The sequence below is a fragment of the Acinonyx jubatus genome, chromosome D2 (assembly GCF_027475565.1).
Source record: "Acinonyx jubatus isolate Ajub_Pintada_27869175 chromosome D2, VMU_Ajub_asm_v1.0, whole genome shotgun sequence".
Lineage (NCBI taxonomy): Eukaryota > Metazoa > Chordata > Mammalia > Carnivora > Felidae > Acinonyx > Acinonyx jubatus.
Genome location: NC_069393.1, coordinates 32,931,238 through 32,953,483, shown reverse-complemented (window position 1 = coordinate 32,953,483; position 22,246 = coordinate 32,931,238). Strand labels below are relative to the sequence as shown.

Here is a 22,246-nt window from a genome sequence, read left to right as displayed (position 1 = left end):
AGTCGCGGCCCTTCTCAGCCGCCCGTCACTGAAAAGGCTCCGGGATTCCTCAAAACCGCTGTGATTTGAGAAAGCGCCAATGGGATTGGGGATGGTCCTTGGGACCGAGAAAAGTGATAAAACCGGCTAGTCCACCTGAAGGGAGCGTCTCTTCCCGCAGGTGGAGCTGGGAGGCGCCGACTAAGCGAAAGCGCGAGCCAGGCTGAGCCGAGGCACCGCCCCTCCTGCTCCGGGGGCGTTCCCGGCCGCCGCAGCTCCCCTAACGGGCTGGGGCGGTGGCCGCTGCGCTCCGCCTTCCTGGCCCCGCCCCCGGCTCCATCTTGCTGGCGACCAGTGTTGGGCTGTAACGCTGCTCCCCTGGGTCAGGTGAGCGATGGCGCCCCCTACCCTTCCTGCCCCTGTCCCCCGGGTCACGTCGGTCAGGCCAGCTCTGGGGCTTGCCGTGCGGGAGGTGGCGGGGTCCCGCGTGTATCCCCGCGGTAGGGCTCGGTGAGGGTGCCTGTGGGCCTCCCGGGTGGCGGGCGTCTCGGCGTCTGTGTCTCCGGACCTGGGCTGCCCGGTGGGGTGTTCGGGCGGAGGCGCTTTGGGGTGGGATAGGCTAGGCGGCCAGCCAGCCAGCCTGGCGGGAAGACGGGAGGACCTTTCACCGTCCTTTGTGCCACTCGGCTGTCCCGAGATTAGAGGGACTAGTGACACCCTGCACGCAGGCAGGTGACTACAGGTGGAGGGAGGGAAGCCAGAGGATGACCCTGCTGAAGCCACCTCAAGGAAGGCTGAGTAGGAAAGCCAGCGAGAAATACAGAAAGCTGTCTGGTTAGTGACTAGACTTTGCGGTGACACAGCAAATTTAGGGAAACTTGGGAAATTTGTACTGTGCTTAGTGAACCGTAGGACAGGGCCTACGCCTAAAATTGTACATTGGCTCGGGTTTATAATTCTTGGAAACTATTCTAGGAAATAGCTTTCCAGATTTGATTTCTATTCCCTGAACAGCATCAAGTATGCTGATTAATAGCCCGTCATGAGCCAACACTTCCCATACATAGGGAGATGGCTGATGTCCACCATAAAGTGACAAATGAAAAGTCGTCCAACCTTTAAACTCGCTAGTATCTTCTATCAGGTGGGGAGCTGATCTGATAAAGTAATCTGTCCTAATTAGAGCTTCATGAGTCACCTTTCAGGCAGGTAAGGAGTCTCAAGCACTAGATCGGTAGAAGAGAGAATTTTAGCTACTTCAAACTTAAGCTGCTTTTTATTCCTCACTGGTGATGGCTGCCTACCTTGTCCAGGAAGTCATGGTTGGCCATGACTCTAGTTCTATATCCAGTGGCCCTTGCTGACTGATTTAATTAGTCCTTCCCGACCAAGAGGCAGGTTTTGGAAAATTGTAGTATCTCCTGTTGGCCATCTTCATTTGCCCTTCCTGTTCTGTATTTGTTTCACAAATCTGCAACAGCTGCCTCTTGTGTTCCTGGGCTTGATGCCATCTTGAGACTCCTGTAGTGAGACCCACCCCTTTTAGTAGCTGACTCACTGGGTGGAGATGGTCTGGAGAACCAAGAATGATTTCTAGTCTTTTAAAAGTAGTTGCTGATGGAGAATGATAAAAAGGAAGTAAGAACTCTTGTTTACCATTCCTTGGGCAAAATGAGTAATTTGTTGAGTCACCATAGGGTTTAAGTTTTTACAAAAGCTTTTTAAATCTAGCTTTTGAATAGATGATACATGCACGACTCCAAAAGGGGTAAAGGTACGTTGAAAATTAAGTTTTCATGGGGCGCCTAGGTGGCTCAGTTAAGTGCCTGACTCTTTTTTTTTTTTTAAATGTGTATTTATTTTGAGAGAGAGACCCAGAGTGCGAGTGGGGGAGGGTCAGAGAGAGAGAGAAGGAGACAGAATCTGAAGCAGGCTCCAGGCTCTGAGCTGTCAGCACAGAGCCTGACACAGGGCTCAGACTCATAAACCATGAGATCATGGCCTGAGCAAAAGTCAGACACCCAACCAACTGAGCCACCCAGGTGCTCCTATCTGACTCTTGATTTTGGCTTAGGCCGTCATCTGAAGGTTTGTGAGTTTGAGCTCCGAGTCAGGTTCTCTTGGGATTCTCTCTCTCTGCCCTTCCCCTGCTTTCGTGCACGCTCTCGCAAAATAAGTACTAAAAAAGAAAAATAATGTAGAAATGGTATTTTGTCACTGGGACAGTTCTTGAGATTTAGAAATTTAAGTTACTTATGTAGTCTTTGTTACTGTAACTACTTGTTGCCTTTAAAATTATTAATTTTCTCATAAACTATTATCAGATTTTTCCCCCTTTCTTTTGACACTGACCTCTTTTGCCCTTGGTCCATCTGATTATTTGTAAGATGCTGTTGTCCCTCTTTTACTCCTTATACCAACCATACTCCTGTTCCTATTTTTACAACTGGGTCTTTGGATTCCAAATGATTATTTTAGAACTGACTGGATCAGTCTCTTATTATCTTTATTATTGTAACTTTGACTCAGTATATGCCTATTCATTCTCAATTTGGTGTTTTTAGCTTCTTGTGCTTATGTTATAAAGAACACTACAATAACTTAGATTTATTATCTCATTTTCCTGTACTGTGTATTCACTTTATTTTTAATGTTTGTTCATTTTAGAGCACACGAGCAGGGGAGGGGCAGAGGGGGGAAGTGAAGAGGATCTGAAGCAGGATCTGAGCTGAGAGCAGTGAGCCCTATTCGGGGCTTGAACTCACGAACTGTGAGATCATAACCTGACCCAAAGTCGGCTGCTCAACTAGCTGAGCCACTCAGGTGCCCCAATATACTGTGTACTCAAAAGGCAGGATACTTTTCTCCCTCATCTTTCTATCAGCACCTAGGACAGTACTTATTACATAATGGGATTTCATTATGTTGAATTGGATTTGTTTAGGGTCTTGATGTAAAAGAAATGGATAATCGTTTACAGCCATAATGGGGAGAAGAGCCAAAACACATTGAAAAGTGTGCAAATTATTTGGTAGATCCAGAAATACCAAAATATTCTGGTACCAAAATATGATTCAGAGACCAGCAGCATCAGTATCACCTGAAAAGCCTAGTTAGAAATGCAGAATCTTGGGGCGCCTGGGTGGCTCAGTCAGTTAAGCGTCCGACTTCGGCTCAGGTCATGATCTCGCGGTTTGTGAGTTCAAGCCCCGCGTCGGGCTCTGTGCTGACAGCTCAGAGCCTGGAGCCTGTTTCAGATTCTGTGTCTCCCTCTCTCTCTCTGACCCTCCCCCGTTCATGCTCTGTCTCTGTCTCAAAAATAAATAAAAACGTTAAAAAAAAATTAAAAAAAAAAAAAGAAATGCAGAATCTCATGCCCCATCTCAGAACTACTGAAACAGAGTCTTCATTTTAACAAGATCCTCAGGTCATTTACATACATAATGAAGTTTAAGAAGTACTACTTTATCTTGTACATTGTTCAAAGAAGGGAGAGATTAGAGGCACCTGGGTGGCTCAGTTGGTTGAGTGTCTGACTTTGGCTCAGGTCATGATCTCATGGCTCTTGAGTTTGAGCCCCACATCAGGCTGTGTGCTGGCAGCTCAGCGCCTGGAGCCTTCTTCAGATTCTGTGTCTCCCTCTCTGCCCCTCCCTTACTTGCACTCTGTCTCAAAAATAAATACACATTAAAAAAAGGGACAGAAGATTTGAGCTGGATAAGTCAGGAAAGGTGAGCGAACCCAGGCATGAGGGCCAAGTCATTTAATAACAGTGGCTTAACCAAAGGCACATTGGGAATGGTTTAAGTGGTAGAGATGTCTCATTGGAGGTTAGGTATTGTTAAGAGATAAAATGAATAGATAAATTAGAGCCAGTACTAAGGAGAACTGAATTTCAGGCCTATACATTTTCGTGTGATACTCTAGCAGTAGTCTTTGAGGAGGTTTGACCTGAAGAGTGATATGCTGAAAGAGGAGCATTTTAGGAAAATTCATCTAGTGATGGTGCCCAGGAAATTATAACTGTGAGAGTATATGCAAGATAAATAGAAAAGTAATTTTACTAAAATAGGCATCAATGATGAAAACCTGGTGTAAGGATATGGCCATGAGAATAGAAATGATGGGTAGAATAGGAGAGGCATTGCAAAGGAAAAAAAGAAAAGTGTTGGGTTACTTACTGTACTTAGTAATAGGTAATTTAAGTAGTGGTACTAGTGACAGATACAGGATTTTTTCCCAAGTTTTTATTTATTTATTTATTTTTCTTTTTTCAAGTTTTTATTTAAATTCCAGCTAATCAACGTATAGTGCAATATTAATTTCAGGTGTAGAATTTAGAGATTCATCACAGTACCTGGTGCTCATCACAAGTGCCCTCTGCAATACCCATCACCTATTTAACCCATCCATCCACTCAACTCCCCTCCAGTAACCATCAGTTTGTTCTCTATAGTTAAGATATTTTCTTGGTTAGGTATGGGATATTAGGATTGATCTGGTGGAGAATGATGAATATTTAATTCCAGACCAATACCGAAGGCCTCTTAACTGGCCTCTTAGTCTATGTTTCATTGTGTTTTGATGATTGTCTATCTTAAATTATATACTATCTTTTGCCTTGCATATGACATTGCTGTTCAGCTTCCCTACCAATGTATCATCACCATTTTATTTAATTATTTAATTATTTATTTATTTATTTATTTATTTAAAGTTTATTTATTTTGAGAGCAAGGAGGGGCAGAGATAGGGGAAGAGAGAGAATCCCAGGCAGGCTCCATGCTGTCAGAGCAGAGCCCGATGCAAGGCTCGAACTCACAAACTATAAGATCATGACCTTAGCCCAAAGCAAGAGTTGGATGCTTAACCGACTGTGCCACCCAGGTGCCCCTATCCATCACCGTTTAAAACTTAGTTTAAACCTTTGGTAATTCTGTTAGTCTCCAATCTTAGTACAGTGTTTTATGGTAGATGCTAAATAAATGACTTTATATAGATATATTTGCCAGGTATATTATTATATTTGACCAATAGTTTTTTAGATATAAATAAATATTTATTTATTTATTTTGGGGGGGGGAGCACAAGTGGGGGAGGGGTAGAGAGAGAGAGAGACAGAAAATCCCAAGCAGGCTTCGAGCTGTCACCACAGAGCCCGGTGTGGGGCTCGAGCTCAAGAACTCTGAGATCATGACCTGAACCGAAACCAAGAGTCAGATGCTTAACTGACTGAGCCATCCAGGCACCCCTAGATATTTTTTTAAGAAGGAAATCTTGCAATTTGTGACAACATGAATGAATCTTTTTTTTTAAAGATTATTTATTTATTTAGAGAGAGAAAGAAAGCTTGTGCATGCACATGAGTGGGGGAGTGGCAGAGGGAGAGGGAGACAGAGAATCCCAAGCAGCTTCCTCACTGTCAGTGCAGAGCCCGACATGGGGTTTAATCCCACACACTGTGGGATCATGACCTGAGCTGAAATCAAGAGTCAGATGCTTATGGTTAAGTCACCCATGTGCCCCAGTTTTTTAGATATGATCAGGCTATGAAATAGTATTGTTTTGAATATTTGTTTTCCCCTTATTTATTTGCATTTCTTTTAGGTTGGTAGTGTTTTCTTCAATTGCAAAAGGTACTTACACTATACATATATACGTATATATTTGTGGTTTTGGGTTCACGTTGGCTGCATTTGTTTTACATGAGTGGTCTTTAAAATTTTTTTTAAATGTTTATTTATTTTTGAGAGAGAGAGAGAGCGCTAGTGGGGGAGGGACAGAGAGAGAGGGAGACACAGAATCTGAAGCATGCTCCAGGCTCTGAGCTGTCAGCACAGCCTGACGTGGGGCTTGAACTCACGAACCATGAGATCATGACCTGAGCCGAAGTTGGAGGCTTAACTGACTGAGCCACCCAGGTACCCCTACATGAATGGTCTTCTAAAAAAACCAAAAACTTTATTATGGAAAAATTTTAAATGCACAACTGGACAGAAGAGTGTATTGAATATCCACATACTTGTATAAATAATCAACTTATCCAGTTTCATCTATACTCCTGCATAACCCTTTTATATGATTTTGAAGTGATTCCCAGACATATTTTGTCTATAAATATTCAGTGTATATCTCTAAAAAAGCAGATGCTTTACAAAAATCATAATACCATTATCAGACCTAAAGATGTAATAATTTCTTAACATCAGATTTTCAAGTTATTGTTTGCATTTCCAAATAGAAATGAGTTCCTTTTGAAGAAAATAACTTTCAAACTCTCTGGTGCAGACTGCAGTTTGCAAAAGATATTTCCCCTGTCATGTTTGCTGATCAGAATACTATCAAATCTTGATTACCATGTATTATCAGAGAATAGATAATGTATGATTGCCTCTTTAATCCCAGACTGGCTGCATTCTGCCACCCCACCTTATTTTCTTTTCCCCCAATTAGAGAATGTATACTAGTTTTAAAATTAGTCTAAGTCTTGGGTGCCCGGGTGGCTCAGTTGGTTAAGCATCCGACTTTGACTCAGGTCATGATCTCATAGTTTATTAGTTTGAGCCCCACATTGGGCTGTCCGCTATCAGCTCAGAGCCAGTTTCAGATTCTCTGTCCCCCTCTGTCTCTGCCCCTCTCCCACTCTTGTCTCTTTCTCTCTCTCTCAAAATAAATAAACCGTTAAAAGATAAAATTAGTCTAATAAAATTGGATAAATAAATATATTGGCAAATATTGGCAAAATATGTAGAGAGATACTTACACAAGGCTATTCGTTGTAGCACTGTTTGTAAAAGACTAGAAACAACTCAGATGTTTGCTATTAAGTAAACTATGGAAAGTCCACAAAGTGGAATACTATGTAGTTGTAAAAAGGAATGAAGACTATCTATATACTGCTATGAGTGGTCTCTAATAAAAGAAAAAAGCCAAGTGAAGAAACAGTGTATGTATTGGCTAAATTTTATCTAAGAAAGGAATGGGGATATAAATATATACATATCAGCTTAAAAAACACAATAGATGTATAAGCCATAAAAATAATGGTTACATATAGGACGAGGGAATGAGCAGGGATAGAAGCTAATATCTTTCTGAATATATCTTGTTTTATTGATTTGACTTAGGACCAAGAAAATATTTTATGCAATTATAAAATGAAACTTAAAAAAATTTTTTTTTTTTTTGGATAGGCTCCATACCCACTGTGAGGCTTGAATGATCGGCCCTGAGGTCAAGAGTGGCATGCTCTAATGACTGAGCCAGCCAGGTGCCCCCAAAGTAATCTTTAAAAATTAAAAGCACAGTGAAACAGGTGGACCAAATAGGTATCACATTGGTAGCCTAACTCTATAGGAATCATTTTAACTATCTTTAAAACATAGTAATTTGTGCATTCATAGTGGGGTATATCCCAGTGTAATGCTCTGAATGTGTTTCCCCTAAAGATGACAGTATTTGGAGGTGAGGCCTTTGGGAAGTGCTAATGTAATGAAGGCAGAGCCCTTATGAATGGGATTAATGCCTTATAAATGAGGCTCGAGAAGGATCCCTTCCCCTTCTGCCATGTCAAGACATAGGGAGAAAGCACCAGCTATGAACCAGGAAGAGGGCCCTCACCAGAGAATTTGATCATGTTGGCGGTTTGATCTTTGACTTCCAGCCCCTGGAACGTAAGCAATAAAATTTCAGGTGTTTTGTTATAGCAGCCCATATGGACTAAGACACCCAGAGACATCCCAACCCCAAATTGCAAAAAAAAAATTTTTAAGTTTATTTTGAGAGAGGGAGAAAGACGTGTGCACAAGCGGGGAGGTGGGGGGCAGAGAGAAGCAGAAACAGAATCGCAAGCAGGCTCCATGCCATCAGTGCAGAGCCCTATGCAGGGCTCGAACTCAGTGAACTGTGAGATCATGACCTGAGCTGAGATCAGGAGTCAGACACTTAACCGACTGTACCACCCAGGTGCCCTGCAAAAAAGAATTTTTAATTGTTTTTGGCAATCATATTGTAGCAATATGGGTATTTGTATTAATTTCCTGTGGCTGCTGAAAGCCAAAAGTCCTAAATCAGTGTCTCTGGGCTGAAGTCGAGGTGTTAGTAAGGTTGCACTCTCCAGGAGGCTCTAGGGAAGAATCTATTCCTTGCCTCTTCCAGTTTCTGATGGCTGCCAGTGTTTTCCAGTATCTGCCTCCATAGTCACATTGCCTTCCCTTCTGCTCAATTCCCTTTGCCTCCTTTTTACAAGGATACATATTATTACATTTAGGGCCCACCTAGATACTCTAGATAATCTCCCCCAAGGTCTGTAATTTAATCACATCATTTTTGCAAGATAAGGTGATACTCAAAATCCAGGAATATCTATTGGAAAGCCAGTTATTCAGCATACTAGTTATTATTATTCCGAAACTCTTATGAGTTTATATAGAATTTATACAGTAGGATAAAGTAGGTAGTATGTTAATGTCATTAGGAACTAAGAAGTTCAGTGTAAGGGAAAATATATAAATATAAAATGTTAAATTAAAAACCCTATAATTCTAAAATTGAACTGGAAATATAAATATGAACGTTTTGTTTTTTTAAAATATTACCCTGCCCCATACTGAAAAGGCGTAGAGAAACAATGATCAACTACTAGCAGTAAACATTGCTAGTACTCCGGTTGTAATTTCTAAACATCAGTCATTTACCATGAAAACTGATCAGGGCTCCTTGGAGAGTAGACTAGGTCTGAGGCAAGAAAAATACAAAATGAGCCTGGAATATCATGTGATATAAAATGGCAAGGAAGTTACCCAAAATGTCTGGGAGATTGTGTCAAAACAATGTGTCAGGCAATATTAAAGGCTTCCCTTAGGGGCTTGGGTGCCTCAGTCAGTTAAGCATCTGACTCTTGATCTCAGCTCAGGTTTTGATCTCAGGGTCGTGAGTTCAAGTCCCATGTTGGGATCTGTGCTGGGTGTGGTGCCTACTTGGAAAAAAAAAAAAAAAAAAGCTCTGCTTGGCCAAAGATGGGAGAAATTGAACATTAATGAGAATAATAACTGCAATGAATTGAACTATATCAGATATGTTTATGTTCTTGAATTCATATTGATACTTCAAAATTTATTAGTCATCTTATTATGCTATGGAACCAATTCATTTTGAAAACTGGTAAATGAAGAGAAAAAGTACAGTCTATATAACTATTTCAGGAAAACCATACAGTTGCTAAAGGGAAATTTCTTAAGGATTCCAGATAATTAATGAAGAAAAAATGATAGAATTAGATCCACACATTGATTATCAGCCACAAAAAAGAGGGACATCTGATCGTTAGGTGTTTCCTGACAGAAACAAAACAGTATTTTTGAGTATTTGTGCCAAAAAAGGAATCTGAATCTGATCAAGCTTCTAGATCTGACTATAAATTTTTAGGAAATAACTTTTAAAGATTATTATGGAGAATCAGTTGGCAAATCCAGATAGAGGGATATTTCAGGACAAATTCTCTGGTTCCTTCAACAAATAAACTGCACTGAAAAAAATTAGGAGGCTTATAGACTAGAGACATTTAAGAGACACACCAAGTCACTAGAATATTTGGACCATAGTTGTATACTGATTTGAACAGCCAAATTGTAAAAAATATTTTGAGATATTTGGGCAAATTTGAACACTGGATACTTGATGATATTAGAAAATTATTAAATTTTTAAGATACAATATCTTAAAAGAGTCCTTCTCTTTTTACAGATAGTATATTGACATACTTGTGAGTAAAGGGATATGTTTGGGGATTTGCTTTAAATGATCTAGGAAGGATAGTGGTTGGGGTACAAATGAACTAGGATTACCTGTGACTTGACAGTTGTTGAAACTGAACATGAAGTTATGTGAACATTATATTAGGTTGAGCCACAAGAAACTTGTATGTTAAAACAGTTGAATTTCATTAATGCCACGTAGTTCAATCTAACACTGTTCTCTCTAAAATCTTTCAGGTTTTCTATAATAAACAAGTACAAAATAAAAAGCAATAAATATTTAAAAGATAATTGGAAATTTGAACACTGACACATTGATATTATGGTTATATTTTTAAAATAGTCCTGTTAAGAAAAAATGTTTTTAGAGATATATACTGAAGTATGTATAGGCTAAAATGGTAGAATGTCTGGGATTTGCTTCAAAATAATCCAGTGGAGTGATGGGGAATGAATGAGTGTATTGAAAAAACAAAATGGGCCGTGAATTCGTAATTACTAGAGCTGATTGTTGAGTCTTTGGGGTTTCTTATACTCTTTACTTTTAAGTTTGAAACTTAATCAAAAGTTTATAAAAAAGGTGTGTGTGGATATGAATATTAACTCTTAACCATTGTTTCCCATAATGTTATATCACCAAATAAAGGGATTTCTATGGCATTTGGAAAGCATTTATTTTAGTCTTTACATTTTAATGTTACCTTCTCTTTGTGGCCAGAAACTATTGCAAGTTTTCCACATATGGAAGTGATATAAAATAGATTTAAGTGAAAAATTAATTGGCTTATAGATATTCCATAAATATTCCATAAATAATAGTGCTGGTAGTATTAAGATATGACAAAAATTGTATGGGGAGGATGAAGTTGGAACATTTACTATGCTACGCTGACTCCATTGGTATGAATGGGGAGATGAAAAAGTATTTTATAAACTTTGCTTATACTTCTAATATTCACATGTTGAATGCCTGACAGACTCTTGAAAGAAGATAGATTTTGTATAAAACCCTTGATGATATGTATCTTCTAAGGACTTAACCCTTATAAAAAATTACAGAGGACATTTTTTATTGTTACAGAATGTCATACCCAGGCTATCCCCCAACAGGCTACCCACCTTTCCCTGGATATCCTGTAAGTATTGCCACTTATAATAGTAAAATAGCTCATGTACTTGGAACAGGTGTTGTATAGGACTAGCCCATGACAGATCTTACACATATGCTAGAACAGGGGTCATAAACTCAGTTGCCCAGAGATATTGAGTAGAATAAGTGTGTGAAGGCAGGAGGTGGGAGGGAACGAGAGTGTACTTGCCTCATTTATGGAAAGCCAGCAGCTACTCAGCTTCAGTCCAATGTCGCCGTACTGCAATGCAGACTCAATGTTGCTAGATATTCCATTTCTTCAAGTAAAGCCAGAAATATGGATTTGATGTGAAATTGCCCCAATTTTTTAAAATGGGAAATTAATTTTTTTTAATGTTAAATGTTGTATGGCCAATAAAATATGTATGTAAGCTAAATCCATCCCATGAGCCACTGGTTTTTAACCTTTGTATTAGAAGGTTTAAAATAATTAAGGGCTTGACTCAGAGATAACAAATTGCAGTGGATTAGAGGCCCCTGTATTTGCAGTTCTGACACTTTTAGTATTTGGAGTACATTTTTTAAATGTGCTACTAAGTTCTGCCTTGTTGATGTCTATACTATGAGGACTAAACTTCTAGCTGAGGCATTCAAGTAAGAATTATGCATTTCAGTTTTATATTCATAAATGTATAGGGCTTCTTTCTAACAATGGGAGAATAGAAAGAGAGGTCTATGCAGATTAATGTTAATGTAAGTATCCTTATGTAAAATGAATATATAGCTCTCCTGAATTTATCATAGGAGAGAAGAGAATTATGAATATGTTCCTAGGTCCCTATATACTCAACTGGACTCTGGTTACCATTTCAGTTATTATAGACTAATTTCTGAAACAGACAATCCCAACATCCAAGTGACTTAACACAATAAAAACTTGTTTTCTTTAGTCTCCTAGAAGTCAGTGGCAGGTGGGTGGTGGGGTGGGGTATCAAGGAGACTTTATTCCATATAGTCTTTCAGGTTACTAGGCTCCTTCCACATGTTGGCTTTATCATCCTCTAGTGTCTTGGATTCCTCCACTGGATTCTCTGCTTCCAGCTGGCAGATAAAGGGAAAGAGGAAGAGAGAGTGTGTAGGATTGGGCAGGAGGTTTTTAGGGGCCAGATTGGAAGTGGTGTACATCACTTCTGTCTCTGTTCATTCACCAGTATTCAGTCATATGGTCCTACTTTAACTGCAAAGGGGTCTGGAAAAGGTAGTCTAGCTTTGTGGCCAGGTGAGAAAGTTTAGTGAACGTGTAACAATCTCTGCCACTCTTAGACATTTTCTAGTCTGAACTGGGCTCCAAATGTCACACCCCATGGTAACTCAGGTCACTTTTTTGTTCCTACTATGTAACAGGTCCAGGTGTGTCGCAAGAGAGCCAGGAATTCTCTTTAGGGTAGAGAGCTATACGTCTTTCTAATATTTCCAGGTATTAGGAAAATGAAGGAACTAATGAGCTTTGATAGTTTTTCCTGAAGCCTTGAGGTTTCTGAAGAGTCTCGTTCTTACTCCCAAATAGAGAAACAGATCCCTCTTGCCCGACACAGGTAGAATTGAATGTAACTGAGTTCTGAAAAGCAAGTGTTTTGACAAACTAGCATACAGGTAAACTAGTACAAGATACCAAGACTTTTAATGTGACTTTTACTATGTAAAAGAAAATTTAGACCTTAACAGTTATTTCAGTTTGTTTGTTTGTTTGTTTGTTTTGGTCACATTCATATGAAAAGTTTTCTGGTTTGTCAGCCTGCAGGTCAGGAGTCAACTTTTCCCCCTCCGGGTCAGTATCCTTATCCTACTGGCTTTCCTCCAGTGGGAGGAGGTGCCTACCCACCAGCCCCAAGTAGTGGCTATCCAGGAGCTGGAGGCTACCCTGCCACTGCAGGCTATCCAACCCCTGGAGGCTATCCTGGTGCCCCACCACCAGGGGGAGCTCCATCCTATCCTGGAGGTGAGTAGTGGGTTGTGGCATTAGTGATGATTTGGGATTGCTGTATCATTTTTCCTCTCTCTCTCTCTCTCTCTCTCTCTCTCTCTCATCCATTTCATTCTTGCTTGTTTTATATGAGGTCAGAGATGCTCTTAGCCTACTCTCTATCAAAGACCATAAACCTAGCTGGCAAGATAAAGGTTCTTGAGGGCATGAAAGCTGGAAACATTCTCAAAAATTCTGTTGTGAAAAGAATTAGAATAAATCTCATGGTAATAAAGGACCAATATATAGCAGTTTACTTGATTATTTGTAATCTTAAGAATTGATTATGATATTTCACTTAGCATAATTGTGGCCTTTAGGACAGCTTTGTCTGAAGGCCAAAAAGCTTAGCGTTTTTGTTACTATAAGTTATTTAGTAAGGTGAATGAAGTAAAAATTTTTTAATTTGTTTCATAACGGAAAAGAGTTGATAAGTTGAATTTAGACCAAAAGAGACTGCTGTTATAGCATTAATTGCATATTTTTTCCACTTTTCTTAGTGGATATTAGTAGATACTTTCCTAAAGTTTACTCTTCAATCATGAGAACTGTCACTGTATTTATTCTTTTATTCTAGTTCCTCCAGGCCAAGGGTTTGGAGCCCCCCCACCAGGTGGAGCAGGCTTTTCCAGCTATCCACAGCCACCCTCACAGTCTTACGGTGGTGGTCTACCACAGGTCCCACTACCTGGTAGGTAGCAGAGAAAAACAATAGTGTGCTACTTAAAATTTTCAGTTGCCACTGAGAGAACTTAGTTATGTTTGGGATAGTCTTTAGTAAACTTTATACTAAGTACTTTTATAATTTTTTTTTTTTTAATTTTAGCGTTCATGAGTGGGGGGATGGGGCAGAGAGAGAAAGAGAGAAATAATTTAAAATACATGGTTTCATTTGCAACTACGTGGCTGAAACTAGAGGGTATTATGCTAAGCCAAATTAGAGAAAGACCAATACATGACTTCACTCATATGAAGACTTTAAGATACAAAACAGATGAACATAAGGGAAGGGAAGCAAAAATATTATAAAAACAGGGAGGGGGACAAAACATGAGAGACTCTTAAATATGGAGAACAAACAGAGGGTTGCTGGAGGGGTTGTGGGGGGGTGTTGGGCTAAATGAGTAAGGGGAATTAAGGAATTTACTCCTGAAATCATTGTGCACTATATGCTAACTAACTTGGATGTAAATATAAAAACTAAATTAAATAAAATGGTAAAAAATAAATAAAATGAAATGCATGATTTCATGAAATGCATTAATTTGATGGAAAAGTTTAATCAGTAAGATGGAAATAAGGACCCACTTTTTGAGTTACAAAAAATCTGTTCCAAAGCCAAAAAACCAAAACCTTCAGGAGCTTCCCAGCTCACACCTATACCACTCCTAAACCCTCAGAACTATGCCCTGGCATCCTTTCTAGATGGAATCAGAATTTAGTTTGGTTCAAGTATTTAAAAAAAAAAAAGGTATTATTTGTTAGGAAACTCTGTAGGACGTGGAATATTTTAAAAGGTTCCTGTGACCAAAGTTGGTTTTAGGTTTAGTGAATTATAATCTTAAAAAATTACCCTACTGAATAACATGGTGTGAATGTTCTCATGTTTCTATATTCATAATAGTCAATGCTGTTTTGAAAAGTTAAATCCTATGAGATCTGTTTACTGTACTTTTTTTTTTTTAACATGTAGGTGGCTTTCCTGGAGGACAGATGCCTTCTCAATATCCTGGAGGACAAGGTCCTTACCCAAGTCAGGTATTTCTGCTCCTATTTTTAAATTTAGTCCAATTTAATTGGATAACGCCAAAGAAGGGCACCACTGCTTTGCTGACATTTCCCTGAAGCAGAGGATATGGTCTGTTATAGTCACTTAAGATTCTGCTCTTTGCGTCTGGTAGACTTGATGCTGTCTTTGGTCCATCTGCTTTAAGTGGTGTCCTGATGACTTTAATAAGACAAGCATAGGTCCCTTCTCACAGGTGATGATACTCCTAACTTTTTCACAGAGATTCATTTGGGTTCTTGGCATTGGTTTTAGTTCTTCCCTCACTGGTAGTTAACAAATAGGAACTTGAGTGACTGAGTAATTGCTGTTTTGGGCAGTTTATGGTTTTGTTTTCTATTTTTACCTTTATAACTTTCCACTCTTTTTTCAGATCAATACAGAATCTTTTCCTTCCTATCCTGTTTTCTCTCCTGTTTCTTTGGATTATAACACTGAAGTGAGTAAGGTTTTCTAGTGTTTACTAATTACTGTATGTGCCTGTATGTACCTTCTTTACTTTCTGATTTCTCGTGTATTGGTCTCTCACACCTTCCTCAAGGATTCCACTGTATCTGTCTTACCATTATGTCCCTGTAGTGCTTGGTAGGGCTTTAACCATAGTAGTCAATTAATATTTGTTGAATTGATTTCTCAATAGCCCTAGGTCTCCTATGTATCAAATGTTTGTCTCATCTCTGTATAGCCCCTTATTTTAATATTAAGTTTAATTTTATATCTTATGCAAGTTATAAGGAACACAAGCAGTATGCTTTTATGCTTATCTTTAGCTTGATTTTCTTATTTATTTCCATCCTCTTTAATCATAAAGATCTAGCATTACCAAGCTTTTTTAAAGCTGAGATGGGAGCGGGATTAAAGTATTGAAAGAGAAACACTTTAGCTATTTTCTGGCTTACTTTCTTGATTTGAGGAATTTGAGTTCCAGATTAAGAAATTTGTCCAAGATCACACACCTAGTAAAAGACTAAGCTGAGACTAGCTCTAGTTCTTCTGACTCCCAGACCAATGGTCTCCCTGTTACATAATGCTGCTTTGCTGGTACTATAAATGATATTCCTCCAAAGCACATAGGGAATTGCCTTCAATCTTTTTTTTTATTGTTGAAGTTGATTGTTAATCATATTATATATCTATAGTTATTTTAATCATGTATGAGAATTTTGATTTTATTTTAGCTTAAGCATGCACATAGTTTGAGAGACATGGATTTTATGACTAAGTATAAAAAAAGATTTTCATGTCATTTGCAACTACGTGGATGGAACTAGAGGGTATTGTGCTAAGTGAAATTAGTCAGAGAAAGACAAATATATGACTTCACTCATATGAGGACTTTAAGATACAAAACAGATGAACATAAGGAAGGGAAGCAAAAATAATATGACAGGGAGAGGGACAAAAACAAGAGACTTAAATATAGGGAACAAACAGGATTGCTGGAGGGGTTGTGGGAGGGGAATGGGCTAAATGGGTAGAGGGCATTAAGGAATCTACTCCTGAGATCATGGTTGTACTGTATGCTAACTAACTTGGCTGTAAAGAAAAAAAAAAAAGTTAAAAATTTTTCAAACCTAAAACACTAAAAATGAAATAGACATACACATGTAACTCATGTGTAACAATTACTACCTTAAGATAGAACTAAAACCAATAAGTGGAACTTAACAGAGTGGTAAATTTTGGAAGATCTTTTAGATGGAAATGGAACAGGATCCCTTGAGAGGAGTAAGCTTCCTATCACTGAAAGTCCTCTGGTGGATGGTGTGTGTGAGTATATAATGTGTGTAGGAAGATGAAAATTTTTGTCTTGGTTGGGCATTTGGGACAGGTGACTTCCCTGATTGACTCAATTTTGTTTTCCAGTAGGAAGGTTGGTATCAAATGGGTGTCAAAGGGTAGAACTTTTGATTGCAGTGTGGGCTTTGTTGTGCTGAGAAATCTTCCCTAGTTTGAGTTTTGACCTCTGGAACATGGACCCTGATATCTTTTAATTCAATATAGTGCCTGGAAGATGACAGTATTTTTGATAAAGATTCATTGCAAACTTAGACTTTCAACAAAGAATGAAACAAATCCATTTTTTCCTAAAGATGAAAAATGAGTAGTTTTTGTTTGTTAAGAAAGAAGAGATGGGACACCTGGGTGGCTCAGTTGGTTGAGTGTCCAACTTCAGCTCAGGTCATGATCTCACCGTCAGTGAGTTCGAGCCCGGCATCGGGCTCTGTGCTGACAGCTCAGAGCCTGGAGCCTGCTTTATATTCTGTCTCTCTCTCTCTCTCTCTCTCTCTCTGCCTTTCCCCAACTCATTCTGTGTTCTCTCTGTCTCTCAAAAATGAATAAACATTTAAAAAATCAAAAAAGAAGAGGATGACAGAAGATGAGGATCATCAAATCATAGATTTTGAGGATTAGTTTCTCTTACTGTCTAGTCCAGTGTATTGTAAACAAAGGGTTTTGCCCTACTTAGGATTTTAATGAAGGAAACCTTAGTTTCTCGGTACCATAAAGCTCATGTAAAGCTACAAGTAGAATTTTTTTAAACCACTATACAAATATTTGTCATTTGTTAGTTCTCTGCTTACATTCTTGGCTTAGAAGGAAGCTTCATAGTGCAGGATGGTTGTTAGAAGAAAACATTGGTGTGAGAGTATTGGTAAGTGGGAGAAATTATTGACCCTAAAAATGTTTAGGCCTAAAAGATGGTCTGGTTCTCTTCTCCCCATTTACTTTGCCCTGCAGTTGCTGGCATATTGCTGTATTCAATGGGTATAAATAACATTAAATGTAGTTTCGGTTGCCTAAAAAGCAATTGAATCATTTTACATTTTGGAGTGGTGTTGAATGCATCTTTAAATGCTATTTTAGCGATAATGGGTTAAATAAATATATTATTAAAATTCAGTTAAAAGAATGTAGTGGGATATCATCTCACTTCATCCCATCTCTCTTAAGCCCTGATTTGAATAGTTTAAAAAAACTATTGAAGGGGTACCTGGGTGGCTCATTCGGTTAAGTGTCTGACTCTTGATTGCGGCTCAGGTCATGATGTCATGATTTGTGATACTGAGTCTCCCATCAGGCTCTGCGTTGACAGCACAGAATCCCTGCTTGGGATTCTCTCTCTCTCTCTCTCTCTCTCTGTCTCCCTCACACTCACACACACACTGCTTCTCTCTCTCTCTCTCAAAATAAATAAACATTAAAAAAACTATTGTTTCCTAGCTGTATATTTTAAAATTTGTTTAAATTTTGAAATAATTTTGGACTTACAAAAAAGTTATAAAAATTATAGAATTCCTGAATAGCCTTTACCCAGATCCTCCAGTGTTAACTTCTTATATAAACACAACAAAATGATCAAAATCAGGAAATAACATTGATGTAATACTACTACCCAAACTATAGATCTTATTCAAGTGTTACCAATTATCCCATTAATGTCCTTTTCTGGTTCAGGATCAAATCCAGGATGAAACATTGCATTTGTTGTCATGTCTCTTAAGTTTACTTGTTTTTTTAATATTAATTTTGATTTCATTTCATTTGTTTTAGTAATCTCTATGCCCAGTGTGGTGCTCGAACTCACAACCCTGAGATCAAGAATCACATGCTCTACCGACTGAGCCAGTCAGGCACCTCTCTTAAGTTTCCTTTAACTTGACACAATTCTTCAGTCTTTTTTGTTTATGACCTTGACACTTTTGAAGAGTACTACCAGTTACTTTGAGAAAATTCCTTAGTTTGGGTTTGTCTGATACTTCCTCATGATTAAATTCAGGTTTGGCCATTTTGACAGGAGTACCACAGAAATGGTCTTGGATCTCCAGTGCATTATTGTATCAGGAGGCACTTATTGTTGACTTATTCTGTTATTGGCAATGATTAATTTTGATCACTTGTGTTTGCCAGGTGCAAACTATGTAAATATCTTGGTTCTCATCGCACTTTTACTCACTAATTTTAGCATCCATTGATGATTCTCTCTGGAAACAGTTATTACTGTGGGATATGTCATAGTGATTTTTAAGTTTCCCCATAGATTTTTATTTTTATTTTTTATTTAATTTTTTAAAATTTATTTATTTATTTAGAGAGAGAACATGAGCAGGGGAGGGGCAGAGAGAGAGGGAGAGAGAGAATCCTAAGCAGTCTCCGTGCCATCAGTACAGAGCTTGACACTGGGCTCAAACCCACGAAACCATTAGATCGTGACCTGAGCCAAAATCAAGAGTCAGACACTCAACTGACTAGGCCACCCAGGTGCCCCAATTTGTATTTTTAAAGTATAGTCCCGTTTTGCCTTCTGGTTTATTTCCTATATAATCTATGAAGAATATTCTACCTCCCAGAATCTCTAATCATTGCTTGCTTTCATTTTGTGCTTTTCTTACTACAAAATGTTTTATTTCATGTTTTTTAATGTTTATTTTTGAGAGACAGACCATGAGCAGGAGAGGGGCAGAGACGGGGGTGGACAGAGGATCCAAAGAGGGCTCTGTGCTGACTGTAGAGAGCCCTATGTGGGGCTTGAACTCATAAACTGTGAGATCATGACCTGAGCTGAAGTTGGATGCTTAATTGACTGAGCCATCCAGGTGCCTCTATTTCATGTTTGATAATGAGGGCCTATAGAGGAAATGGAAAGATATTGCCAAAATTTTATTGCTTATTTGAAACCTCATTGATCAATTCAAGGTCTGCCTAACTAAAGCCCTCATTATCTTATTGTATCTATCTATCTATCTATCTATCTATCTATCTATCTATCTATCTATCTATTTTGAATGAGTGGTGAGAACAGATTTTTCCCTTGTTACCAATCTCAGAGAGAAACCATCCAGTCTTTCTCTGTGAAGTGTGATGTTAGCTATAGTTATTGTGCAGAAGCTCTTTAAAAAAATTTTTTTTAATGCTTATTACTTACTAGAGAGAGACAGAGTGCAAGCAGGGGAGGGTTAGAGAGAGGGAAGGAGACACAGAATCTGAAACAGGCTTCGGCTTCAGGCTCCAAGCTGTCAGCACAGAGCCTGATGCGGGGCTTGAACTCACAAACTGTGAGATCATTACCTGAGCCAAAGTCAGATGCCCAACTGACCGAGCCACCCAGGCACCCCTATATTATTGTCTTTAAATTAGACACTGCTGCTCAACACTATCCAGGAATCAGTCTCTGTTTTTCCCTTGTATTCTACCAAGAAGGAAATCGAGGCATAGGAAGATTGTGACTGATTTCACAAGCTTGACTTTTTTGTCTCCTGAAAGTTTGGAGGTTAGCTGTCTTTTGGCAGGAAGGGGATAGGTCTTTCTTGCCTGTTCCAGAATGAGCCCTGAAAATAAAATGCTCATATGCTTTGTCCTAAAAGTTAAACATGGCCTCCTTGCCTAAGAGTGATAACTGGGGAAGTCTTAAGGTGTCTTCTTGTCAGCAGAGAATCCGGGCTTTTAAAAAAATTTGTTTCTTCCACTAAAGAAGTTGAACATTTTTACATCCCCTGCCTCCCAGTTTTATTGAGATGTAAGTGACATATAACATCGTATTAGTTTTATGTGTACAACATGATAATTTGATGTGTTTTTATGTTATGAAAGGATTACCACAGTAACTGACTTGGAATTTTTGCTTCTCATTTCAGCCTGCCGCAATGACTCAGGGAGCTCAAGGAACAATCCGACCAGCTGCCAACTTTGATGCCATGAGAGATGCAGAAATTCTTCGGAAAGCGATGAAGGGTTTTGGTAAGAAAACAGGTTTTTGGGGCGCCTGGGTGGCTCAGTCGGTTAAGCGTCTGACTTCGGCTCAGGTCATGATCTCACAGTCCGTGAGTTCGAGCCCCGCATCAGGTTCTGTGCTGACCGCTCAGAGCCTGGAGCCTGTTTCAGATTCTGTGTCTCTCTCTCTGACCCTCCCCCGTTCATGCTCGCGCGCTCTCTCTCTCTCTCTCTCTCTCTCAAAAATAAATAAATGTTAAAAAAAATTTTTTTTAAATAAAAGAAAACAGGTTTTTATCTTATTTATAATTGAATCTAAAGTAAAAATAAACTAAATCTAAAGTAAAAATAAATCAAGTTTATGTGTCCACCTGTGCACATACCTCAATTTAATCTGGCACCAGTCACCTTGTAAAGCAACCAAGAGATGTCCTCAAGGAGTAGCCAGCACTGACTTCATCCTTACTTAAACATGTATGGTTCTTCCAGGGACAGACGAGCAGGCAATTGTGAATATTGTGGCCAACCGTTCCAATGACCAGAGGCAAAAAATTAAAGCAGCTTTTAAGACCATGTATGGCAAGGTATTTATATTTTTTTCTTTTCTGGCCACAAACAATGGCCTGTAGACTCTGCCTTTATGCGAGGTTGGATACTTTGTTTTTATTAGTACTGATGGTACAAAGTAGAGACAAGACTCCAGAGACCCCAGAGTGGTGTGTTTGCTATGTATTTCTCTTAAAAGTCTAATTCTGGAGTAATCCTTCATCTCATAATCATACCTCATACTATGTCTGATAGATGCTCAGTAGAAAACAGATTATGGCTACAATAGTGTAACTGACAGTAGATAACTTTATATATAAAATAGATAAACAGTATAATAGTTGGTTCTCAGTCTTCTCTTTACAGATGACTTATCTTATCTTTACAATGACTTATCACATAGCCCCTGCTTGTTCTTGGTGTTTGGTATCATCTTCCACTCCATTCTCTCCCTCTAATTGTATCCTATATTATGCCCACGTGGAACTTCTTGCCATTCCCTGTGTACATCATTATCTTTTATAACTCTATGCTTGGTATATGTTGTACTCTTGGCCTAGAACACCTTTTCCTCTTTTTCTTCATGGCAAACAACTTCAGGATTTGGGTTAAATCAGCTTCTCCGTGAAGTTTCTCTCATTGCTCTAGGCAGAATTTAGCTCCTTCTCTCACTGTGGTCTGATAGCATTTTGTAAAACTTCTGCTCTAACTGATCTCACTGCCCACTCCCCAAAACAGTGAGCTCCCCTCAGGCTAACCATGTCCTACTCATTTGTGCATTTTTAGCACCAAGTACAGGAATGATAATAAATAGCCACTTGATAAATATTTGCTGAATGGATGATCAGTAACAAAATATAGCAAGATTCTATGGCTAAAAAGTGCTACTGCTTCTTAGATATAAAGGGGAAAACTGGGTACCATTGGTTTGCCATTTAGATAGGAATCCTAAAACTTTCTAACATTCTCTGGATCTAGTTTACTTTTCTTAGAATGGGGGCAGAGGTTCATCAGTTGGTCCCACTTGACCTATTTTACTCTGCCTTACCCTCCCTCCTTGGCCCAGGTCCACTTCTTCAGTCTTTTTTTTTTTTTTTTTTAACGTTTATTTATTTTTTGAGAGAGACAGAGTATGAGTGGGGAAGGGGCAGAGAGAGAGAGAGGGAGATACAGAATCCAAAGCACGCTCCAGGCTCCAAGCTGTCAGCCCAGAACCCGATGCGGGGCTTGAACTCACAAAGTGTGAGATCATGACCTGAGCCGAAGTCAGACGGTTAAGTGACTAAACCATCTAGGAACCCCTCCACCTCTTCAATCTTCAAGCTGATTAAGCAACACAAACTCTAGATTTCCTT

At 39.0% G+C, this 22,246-nt stretch overlaps 1 protein-coding gene across 4 annotated transcripts in view; it reads left to right on the top strand.

Moving 5' to 3' along the window:
• Positions 1-22,246, top strand: part of ANXA7 (annexin A7) — a 41,603-nt gene that overhangs the window by 6,503 nt on the left and 12,854 nt on the right. Inside the window, exons 1-9 of one of the 4 annotated variants that reach the window (XM_015067676.3) lie at positions 300-366; positions 5,587-5,615; positions 10,816-10,870; positions 12,619-12,823; positions 13,425-13,538; positions 14,541-14,605; positions 15,007-15,072; positions 20,270-20,372; positions 20,835-20,929. In XM_015067676.3, coding sequence (XP_014923162.2) covers positions 10,817-10,870; positions 12,619-12,823; positions 13,425-13,538; positions 14,541-14,605; positions 15,007-15,072; positions 20,270-20,372; positions 20,835-20,929 — 702 coding nt within the window. In that variant the 5' untranslated portion in view covers positions 300-366; positions 5,587-5,615; position 10,816. Of the gene's footprint in view, positions 1-272; positions 367-5,586; positions 5,616-10,815; positions 10,871-12,618; positions 12,824-13,424; positions 13,539-14,540; positions 14,606-15,006; positions 15,073-20,269; positions 20,373-20,834; positions 20,930-22,246 lie in introns of those variants that run through there. The other 3 variants (XM_015067675.3, XM_027062274.2, XM_015067677.3) reach the window with 3 other exon arrangements.